Raw genomic sequence first — 10,484 nt, forward strand, 5'->3', positions numbered from 1 at the left:
AATAACTGATAATTCATCGAATATATAATACATAAAAATCGTTGAATATAAAATTAGATATTACATTATCCGATCTAATAAAATCGTATAATTTTTTACTTTAATAATTAAACCAATCCTATCCATGAACATGATGATCCCTACTTGGTATCATTTTTTAAAATCTTATCTCAGAGACTATATTAATCCTGGTGGTTTCGCACGTGCGCTGGGCGTGATAAACCCAGGCCCAGCCACACCGCCTCTTCCTTTTGCTGCTGCTGCCGTTGCTTCCCAATCTCGGTTCGCCTATTCACTTCGATCCAGCGCCGGATCCATCTTTTGCCGGAGAGAGAAGGGAAGGTGATACGCCATGGAGGTTGCCTTCTCCTCGCTGCGCTCAATCCCTGCCGATGCCAATCGCGTTATGTCCGTTTCTCCCAGATCGTCGTGGAGCAGCGGCAGAACAGCGCCGAGGGGCTCCGCCTCCTTTTCTTCCGCTCCCTCGAGGCCTTCTTCCCTGAGTTGCGGCGTCGTCGCTACTCCTTTCCTCGGTATCGGGAGCGTCCATAGCGACTTCAACGGAATAAGGGTTCCCTCCCTGAAGCTGCCTACTCTATCCTACGGTCGGCGCCCAAAGAGTGGCGTCGTTACCATGGTAAAATAACAACAACAAAAAAAAGTTGTCTTTGCCTCTGATGTCTTTGTAAACTTTCCCCCCAGATCGTAGAGACCTTCTTCTCTGATTACTATGAGAGTTAAGCTCAAAATCCTCTTTTTTTCGATTTCTTTTATTTTCTACTTCAAAACGAACAATTCGATATTTATCTGGTACACGGACATGGAGATTTTATTAGATACGTTAGTTTATTGTTTGAGACATTAATTTCTTTTTGAGAGTCGGTGGAAATATATTAGTTAGTGTAGAGCTTTGTCATTTTATGAAAAAAAAACGTCTGTCATTACCAGCATTGTTGATTTTATTTGTTATGAATCATTCATAGTGTTTTACTCATGATTGCACTTTTTAACAGGTCATTCCTTTCTTGAGAGGAACAGCATGGGAGCAACCGCCTCCCGATCTAGCTTCTTACTTGTATAAAAATCGAATAGTATATTTGGGCATGTGTCTTGTTCCAGCAGTGACAGAGTTAATGATGGCAGAGTTCCTATATCTTCAATATGAGGATGCTAAGAAGCCAATATACCTATACATTAATTCTACTGGTACAACGAAAGTTAGTAGATATGCCATTTCTGAAGGATTACACTAATTTACCATAATGTCATGCTGCATTATTGGGTATTGTAATGCATTGAAAATGTGTGTACAACTTGTTCATTCATCATCTGTTGTTAATTCATTCATTTAGTTTAAGTGGATACATGACATTGATTGCCTTGGTAGCTCTGTACATACTATTTTTGTCATATAAAGCTTTTGTTGTTATAGTTGAAGTTGTTTTATTACCTTTGGATGTTTCATATTCGTGTTGAAATATATATGGGCTGATGGCTTTTAAAATCTCCAGTTTGGTTTATCCAATGTTTTGCGCCCAACATGTGGATCCATTCATAATATGGACTGCAATATCCTTTTGATTGTGTTTTCCCTTTACTAGATAGCAGCAATGATGCTCTCCAATTCATTTCTATTTTCTGGGTAGTAGTATAACTTTGGCTCATGGCATCCGCCAAATCTCTAGTCGAAGCATTTGCTGAATGGCGTCATACTTCTCTAACTTGGGATGAGATTGTGTGCCATGTAGACTAAAATATCATGAGTGCTTCTCCCCTGTGACTTGGCTTGCATTTGAATTGCTTCATTTCATGATAGTTTTTGGTTCATTGTTTTTCATTTGTTCCTTTTGGTCTTGGTTTTGGAAGTGTTATGTCTATTTTGCTTAGTGTCTAACTGTCTATTTTGATAGAAATAATCTGTATCTAATGGCACTTCTAGCATCTCTATGTTATTTCTCACTACTAGATATGGTTTGTATGATCTTGTAAACTTCCATTTAGTAGTAAGAAAAATAGCTATATTCTTATTTTTGGGGCAATGAGACTTAATAGCTTCATTGTCTTAGTTAAGTATAGAATTAAAAGTCATCTTAGATTATAATTTAAATTGGAAATAGCAATGTGGGTATTTTATTGAGTTGTTTAGGTTTTAAAAATGCATTTTTGACTTGTATGATCAAATGGAACTAGCGTAATTCTCTGCACTTGAATACATTGAGCAATTTACTTCTTATCTTGATCAAGCTAGTTTTGCTGGGATGATTCGGATGAACCCTCTAGAATTTGTTTTGTTCACTATCTATTGATCTGTATTATCAAAGACTACTGTATCTAAATAGTATTACCATCAATGAATTTCTTGTAAAAATCATAAATATGAATCTAGGTTATGTTGCTCCATATTTTTGTTCCAGAATTTGATCATTTAGTAGCTTCCTGTTGTTCCATTGACACCTATGCTTCTTTGTTTTTTCTGAACATTGCATTGCAGAGATTTTTTTCTGAACACACCTTATTATGTTCCTCTAGGGTGGAGAAAAGTTGGGTTATGAAACAGAGGCCTTTGCAATTTATGATGTCATGAGGTTTATTCCTTTGCTCATTCTTTTTAAATTATGATAGTTTTTCTATTTACTTTGTTTCTAATCTGCTGGCCACTTACCAAAAGCATTGGATGCTACAAGCTGCCACTGTCCTATGTTGCTCAAGTGCTAAGCATTTACTTGAACGAACTAGAGTGCTTATATTTTGTGAAGTATAAATCCCATTGTTAGTTTTTTAAGGAATAATGTTTCTAGAATCAATAATGTTGAGAATACAAATAAATTCAAGAGCTAGTTGACTATTTAAGTATACTATAACTCTTTGACTACATATTTATTAAAAAAGAGCAACCTGGTGCACGAAGCTCTCATCATGTGGGGTCCCGGGGAAGGATCCATTTAACGCAGCCTTACCCTACTTTTTGTAAGAAGTTGTTTCCAGGATTCGAACCCGTGATCTTTAGATCACAAGACAACAACTTTACCGTTGCACCAAGGCTCCTCTTCTGACTACATATTTATTAGCGAATAAAATAGATAAAGATCACATTAATATATTAAATCATTACTTGGCATGAAAAATTCTGGGAGTTAGTTTACTAACGTATCCTTTAAGGAACCAAAAACTATCTAAACTTTAAAGCTAGTAAGTTTGATCCTCAGGTTCTTATTTTTGTCATGCTCATTCAATGGATGTTTTTATTCATGCTTTAGCAATTTTTACCATGGAAAGTTAGAGAAGGGTCAAGACGTCAAGTAGATACATTGAAAGAGAAAAAAAGAATTAGCAGTACAATCAAGTGAAACCAAATAAGAAAAGAGACATGTGAGATTAAGAAAAAGTAACAGCAAAGAAGGGAGATTAAAAGATGTGATGCAAGAAAGAAAATTCAGTCTACTGCAAGACATGCCTAGTGTGTGTTGGGTGTGCTGTTTTCTAGGAGATCAGAATCTAGATGTTTTTGTTTGCTACGCTTTACAGCTAAAATTTCTTAATCTTTCAAAACTCAGATTGAAGGGGAGCCTTGGCGCAACGGTAAAGTTGTTGTCATGTGATCAAAAGGTCACAGGTTCGAATCCTGGAAACAGCCTCTTGCAAAAAGTAGGTAAGGCTGCGTACAATGGATCCTTCCCCGGAACCCCGCATGGCGGGAGCTGCCTTTTTTGTTTGTTTTTTTTCATAACTCAGATTCTCTTGGAAATGATATCTCAGTTTTTCTCCAAAAAAGATACCCTAAAAATGGAAACAAACAATGGAGGAACAAGATTGACAATGGATAAGAGAGAACTATAATTCATACTCTAAAAAAAGAAGTAAAATACAACTGGCATTGTTATGATACTTGTGCTATGGTTTCAATATGGTAGATAACTTAATTGTCACCATTAGAATGGCTGTATTTGCAATCAGAGGTAATATAGGTTGAGAAGATGAACCTCAAACAAGTAAAACATCTTGCTTTGGTCATTTATCAAAATTTAAAAGTTCGAAGCTATGCTGAATCTTCAAGCTTGTTTTTGAAAATCTATTATAAGTTCATATGACCAGACTTCAATTAGCGACAATTATTATTACAGAGGTGATTTGAATGATATTGGTTTTCTGATGGTTAATTTGAAGGATTTAAAATTCAATATCAAGTCAATTTTGAACTGCTTTTTTGCTAATCGTTCGGTTTTATTTCATGACTGAAACCTTTTTTCTTATGACAGTTATTTTAGTGTTGTGTCTACAAGGTAAAATGTATCTTTCTACGGGATTGTCTTCTTTTCTTTAATGCTTATGGACCACTTCACCTAGAATGTGAATCTTTGAAATGGCTGTTATTTAATATTTTTTCTCATTTCTTTTTAGAACAGAATGTATCACTTGTGATGTACATGAACATAAATATATGTGCAAATGCACTTCTTACTTTCAAAATACAGGTATATTAAAACTCCAATATTCACACTGTGCATTGGCAATGCTTGGGGAGAAGCTGCACTACTCTTGGCTGCTGGTGCTAAAGGAAACCGTGCTGCTTTACCATCATCAACAATAATGATAAGGCAGGTAGGGTTAGTAATCTCCACCTATCTCATGATATTATAAGTTGAATTGTCGAATGCATTTCTCCTTATTCTGCCTGTAATTCACTGAAGCCAGTAGCATATCTTTATTTCTAGTTTGTTGAGTGCATATTCAGATGACTGAAACTGTGCTCATATCTACAGCCAATTGCAAGATTTCAAGGTCAAGCGTCAGATGTTGACATTGCAAGAAAAGAAATAAGCAATGTGAAGGCTGAATTGGTAAGTCATTATTCTCTAAACTGTTCAAACATTATCTATTTTTGAGTTCAGCTAAGATCATTTATATCCTGAGCACAAGCATGATTTGTTAAAAATTATTATTTCTTATTGTAAATATTAATTCGTTTAAGATAGTCAAATCTATGTTGTCTCTCTATGTTCTTGACATCATGGCACATCTTGGATGTTATTGAGCTGGTAAGAGACAACCTTCTATGTGTGGTTGTTCTCCCTGCACACGAAACATTGAACATTTTTTAAAACTACAGTGGAAAAGATTATCGATGATAGAAAAAGTAGCTGATTGCAGAAAATATCATTCAAGAGTTTTAGATTTACCTTACAAGTTTTTGGTAGAGATATTCTATTTAACTCCTGCCTACATTCCTGTTCAAGTCTGGACCAATCCACAATGTGAACCTGGCATTGACAAAAACAGTTGATTCTTTCTGTTTGAATGAGACTCAATGTACTGCTAAGCTCAGGCCCATATACCTAATCAACGAGCTGATGTTATTTTCTTGGTTTCTGATCCTTTTTGAATGATATTGGACGGTGGAGGGTGATAGATCTGGTTTAACGAACCTGGTGTAGACCAACAAGGAGGAAATTATACAACAACAATAACAACCAAGCCTTTTCCCACTAGGTGAGGTCGGCTACATGAATCCTTTTACGCCATTGAGCTCTATCTCCTATTATATCATCATTTATATTTAAATAAATTTTATCTTGTTTTATTGTTGCTAACCAAGTCTTTTTTTGGTCTTCCTCGTTTGATATGCATGTTTATCATAGTTTCACATCGCCTAACTGGAGCATTTATTGGCCGTCTAAGTACATGTCTGTACCATCTTAAATGTGTTTCAGAGTTTTAACTCAATAGATGCAACTCCGACTTTTTCTATGCTCTCATTTTTTATTTTGTCCATCTTCGTATATCCACACATTCACCTTAACATCCTCATCTCTGCAACTCTCATCTTCTGCTCATGTGCTCGAGTCATAACCCAGCATTCAGCTCCATATAACATAGCAGGTCTAATTGCGATTTTATAAAACTTACCTTTAAGTTGAAGAGGTACTTTACGGTCACATAAAACACTCGACGCTCCTCTCCATTTCACCCATCCTGTTTGTATTAAGACATCTCTCTCAATCCTTCCATCATTTTGTAAAAATGATCCTAAATATTTAAATCTCTCGGTTCCGGGCAACTCGTTCTCTCCTATCTTAACAATTGTTTCATTACTTCTAATATTGCTAAACTTAAATTCCATATATTCTGTCTTCAATCTACTAAGCTTAAAACCTTTCCCTTCTAGTGTTTCCCTCCAAGATTTTAGCTTAGCATTTACTCCTTCACGTGTTTCATCTACCAAAATAATATCATCTGCAAACAACATACACTACGGTACTGTGTCTTGAATGTGCGCAGTGAGTTCGTCCATAATTAGTGTAAAAAGATAGAGACTTAGAGCTGATCCTTGATGTAACCCTATCTTTATTGGAAATGCTTCAGTTACTCCGCCTGAAGTCTTTACTCTGGTCGTTATATCCTCATACATATCCTTAATTAGTTCAATATATATTACATTAACACCTCTTTTTTCTAAAATTCTCTATAATTTCTTTGGGACTCTATCATGCTTTTTCTAAGTCAATGAAATGTGTAGATCTTGTTTTTGCTCCGATATTTTTCAATTAATTGTCGAGATGTATATCTTCTATTGTCGACTTTCCAGCATGAACCCAAATTGATTTTTCGTCACGTGATCTCCTTCCTTAATCTTTTTCTATTACTTTTTTCCAAAGTTTCATAGTATGACTCGTTAGTTTAATACCCTATAGTTTGCCTGATTTTGTATATCTCCTTATTCATATATAAGGGAACTAGAGTCTTATCCTCCATTGATCAGACATTTTTTTCGTTTTCAATATCATGTTAAATAATTTTGTAAGTCATTCAATACCTTGTTTCACTGAGCACTTCCATACCTCTATCGGATTATCATCCGGTCCAACGGTTTTTTCATTGTGCATCTCATTTAAATTTTGTTTTACTTCTGAAATTTGAATTCTACGATAAAAATTAAAATTTCTATGCTCATTTGACCTAATTAAAGTACCTAAGGTAAGTTGGTCACTTAAACCTTCATTAAAAAGTTAATGAAAATACTTCTTCTACTGCTCTTTTATTTCTCCATCGTTTACTAATACTCTATTACATTCATCTTTAATACATTTTATTTGGCTAAGATCTCTTGTTTTTCTTTCTCTCACTTTAGTTATTCTATAAATATCTCTTTCCCCTTCTTTTGTATCTAATTTTTGATATAACTGTTTAAAAGTTTCATTTTTTGCTTCACTCACTACTTTCTTAGTTTCTTTCTTGGCTATTGTATATTTTTTTAAGTTTTCCTCGTTCTTACAAATATATAATTACTTATAAGCTATTTGTTTTTCCTTCACTTTCTCTTGTACTTTCTCATTCCACCACTAAGATTCTTTACTTAGTGGTGCATGTCCCTTTGACTCACCGACTACACTCTTAGTTACTATTTTCAACTTTGATACCATCTTATCTTATGTTGTATTAGAGTCATCGTATATTTCACCTAATGCTTGTACTTCTACCTTCTCCTTAAATATATTTTGTTTCCCATCCTTTAACTTCCGCCACTTAATTTTAGGAATTGTATATATTTTTTTTTCTATTGATACTATGTTTGAGGCGTATATCCAACACTACTACCCTATGTTAGGTAGTTAAGCTTTCTTCAGGGATGACTTTGCAATCTTTACAAATCTTTCTATCCTTCTTCCTAACCATAAGAAAGTCAATTTGCGATTTATTATTCCCACTTTTGAATGTGATTAAATGTTCTTCTCTTTTCTTAAAAAACGTATTAGCTAATATAAGGTCATATGTTATCGCAAAATCTAATATAGTTTTCCCTTCCTCATTCCTCGTTCCAAACCCATAACTCCAATGTACTCTCTCATATTCCTTATTTTTCACTCCGACATGCCCATTTAGATCACCTCCTATTAAAATCATTTCTTTTGGTGGAATAGTTTGTAATATTTCATCTAAGTTCTCCCAAAACCTTGATTTGGTAACTTCATCTAATCCTACTTGTGGTATATATTCATAGTTTCTTTCGCCACTATTATCTTAAGGGCTATAATTCTATCTCCTTTTCTAACTACTACTACAACTTCATTATTTAACAAACTATATACAATAATACCCACTCCATTTCTTGCTTTTCTCTTTCCAGTGTATCATAACTTAAAACCCTAGTTTTCTATCATCTTTGCCTTCTCACCTGCCCATTTTGTCTCTTGTACACACAAAATACTAATTTTTCTCATAATCATCATATCTACTACCTCCATTGATTTACCAGTGAGAGTTCCTATGTTCCATGTTCCAAATCTTAGATTAATAGTTTTCCTATCATATATGTTTTTATCTAACCTATGGTGTGAGAACTCTTGCCTATTTAACACTACACCCAAGTTCTCATGGAGATGTAGCGATCCTTGTTGAGACGTTACAGTCGGACCTTGTAACGCGAACTCTTGCATATTTATCACTACATCCGAGTTCTGGATATGTAGCGGTCCTTACCGAGACGTTACAGTCGGACCCTGCAACGCGTTCCTTCCGGGGAACAACTTAGCATTAGCACAATAATTTAATGGATTCATTCATTGAATATTTGCCATAATTTGATACTGGCTGGCAACCTAACGCAACCCTCCTCCTTTATCCGGACTTGGGACCGGCCATAACCGGTTGTCATGGGCGGAGTTATAGGTTTCCACTAATATTTCCATCAAGCCGGGTGTGTGATCTGCTTGAATCTTGCTTCCCTGAGAGATAGCAATGAGAATGTATGACCTGACATTGGTGGTAGCACTTGACTTACTTTTTTCCTTATTCTCCTCTTACTAGATATGTCTACATCCTTTTTTATGTTCTCCAACTTGTTTCTCTTAAAAAAGAAAAGGTAGATCCGCTATCTTAATGTTCCCTCTAATACCGGCTCTATGGATATGAAGGAAGGTAAATGCAGGTGCGTTAGGCGCATGATTAGTTGTCTTGGCTTCTATTGTATGCATGCATGATGATTAACATTCAAAATGCTGAAGATTGCTACCCCAAAAACGCTGATCATTCAGCAGAAAAATTCAGCAGTTTTCTACACTGATTTTTTTTTACTAGGTCCATGTCTAGCCGCCCATTTGTTCTTTGATTCCTTTTTTATGTTCTCCAACTTAATTCTCTTCTGTTAGTCACAAAAGTATGTTTTCATTTTCTGACATTTGAACGTGGATTAGATGAGAAATAAGTAAGAACGTTATACTAAACCCATTTCACATATTACAGACTTCAAAACTGACCTTGAACTTGTTCAGGTTGCTCTTTACTCGAGACATATTGGAAAACCCCGGGACCAGATCGAGGAAGATATCAGACGTCCTAAATATTTCAGTCCTAGTGAAGCAGTCGAATATGGGATCATTGATAAGGTAAATATTCCGCAAAAGTTGTGTCTTTCTTTTTTCATTTTTTAAAACTCAATGCAGAAACTATCGAAAACTTTTGTTTATCATCAGGTATTGTACAACGAAAAAGGTCCGGAAGATCGAAGTGTTATCTCTGATCTTAAAAGAGGACAACTCGCCGAGACTGTCTAATGCTAATGGCTTATAACAAAAATGTCAGATTACATTTTGTGATTATTGTAGAAATGCAAGCTGCATCCTTATTTATTTATTTGTTTATTTCAAAAAAAATTAATACTTTATGCGTGGCTTGCTGTAACTTAAATTAAGCGAAGTTTGTTATCATGCTATTGTGAAAATGTCTATGAGAAATGTCATGCTGCAAGAATAATCGTTTGCTATTGTTGTTTACCATTATTCTTTCCTGAGCTGCGGACTCTGCTGCAGCGCCCCCCTGCAACTGGTGTTTGATGTGGGAGGTGCCTACAACTCCGAGGAAATGTCGTCTCAAGTTGGAAGCATATGCGGATCCAAGGTTTTTCTTTCTTTATTTAAAGTTGAAATGCCTAGAATTTTTTTATATTTATTTCAATTGATTATTGACCAGTTCACTAAAGAACTACCGAGCTCAAATAATATACTTAGCAAGTTGTTCATAGTGATAAAAGATGAATACGTTTGTCTTTAATATTTTCGTCAATTCATCTTAGGGTCAATATGGAGGAGATAAATTACGAGCGATTATTAGTCTTTGGAATAGTGATTAACATATAAGGGAGATATTTATCTCGATTTTGTCAAAATTCGAACCTTAGATTCTATGGTTGCAATTTCTCATATGCTAGGCATTAGATTATCTTGAGAGGTGAATACGTTCGCTTCCAGTGCCCCCGTCAATCCGTCCTAAGGTCAACACGGAGAAAATAAATTATGGACTGTTACTAGTTTTTGAAATAGTGATTAACATATAAGAAAAGTATTTATTTCGATTTTATTGAAATTTGAACTTCAAACTTTATAGTGATAATATTTCATGCGCTAGTTATTAGATCATCCCAAAAGAATCATAAGTAAAGATGTTCATTATGGTAAAAGGTGAATACGCTCGTCCCCAGCATCTTCGTCAAT

The 10,484-nt window shown here is 35.1% G+C and overlaps 1 protein-coding gene across 1 annotated transcript; it reads left to right on the top strand.

Moving 5' to 3' along the window:
* Positions 1-227: 227 nt before the first annotated feature.
* LOC121997290 (ATP-dependent Clp protease proteolytic subunit-related protein 4, chloroplastic-like) lies at positions 228-9,747 on the top strand. Its single transcript, XM_042551635.1, has 7 exons — positions 228-637; positions 1,014-1,217; positions 2,530-2,585; positions 4,473-4,599; positions 4,761-4,838; positions 9,267-9,380; positions 9,468-9,747. The coding sequence occupies exons 1-7, from the start codon at positions 353-355 to the stop codon at positions 9,546-9,548; spliced, it is 945 nt and encodes a 314-aa protein (XP_042407569.1). The 5' UTR covers positions 228-352; the 3' UTR covers positions 9,549-9,747.
* The last annotated feature ends 737 nt before the right edge of the window (positions 9,748-10,484 follow it).

Source organism: Zingiber officinale, chromosome 6A (assembly GCF_018446385.1).
Source record: "Zingiber officinale cultivar Zhangliang chromosome 6A, Zo_v1.1, whole genome shotgun sequence".
NCBI classification, from domain to species: Eukaryota; Viridiplantae; Streptophyta; class Magnoliopsida; order Zingiberales; family Zingiberaceae; genus Zingiber; species Zingiber officinale.

Excerpts from the sequence above, each read along its gene's own strand:
- LOC121997290 (XM_042551635.1), top strand. The coding sequence starts at position 353 with ATGGAGGTTGCCTTCTCCTCGCTGCGCTCAATCCCTGCCGATGCCAAT. Across the intron at positions 638-1,013 it reads AGAGTGGCGTCGTTACCATG|GTCATTCCTTTCTTGAGAGG; the intron begins GTAAAATAACAA and ends ACTTTTTAACAG. Across the intron at positions 9,381-9,467 it reads AATATGGGATCATTGATAAG|GTATTGTACAACGAAAAAGG; the intron begins GTAAATATTCCG and ends GTTTATCATCAG.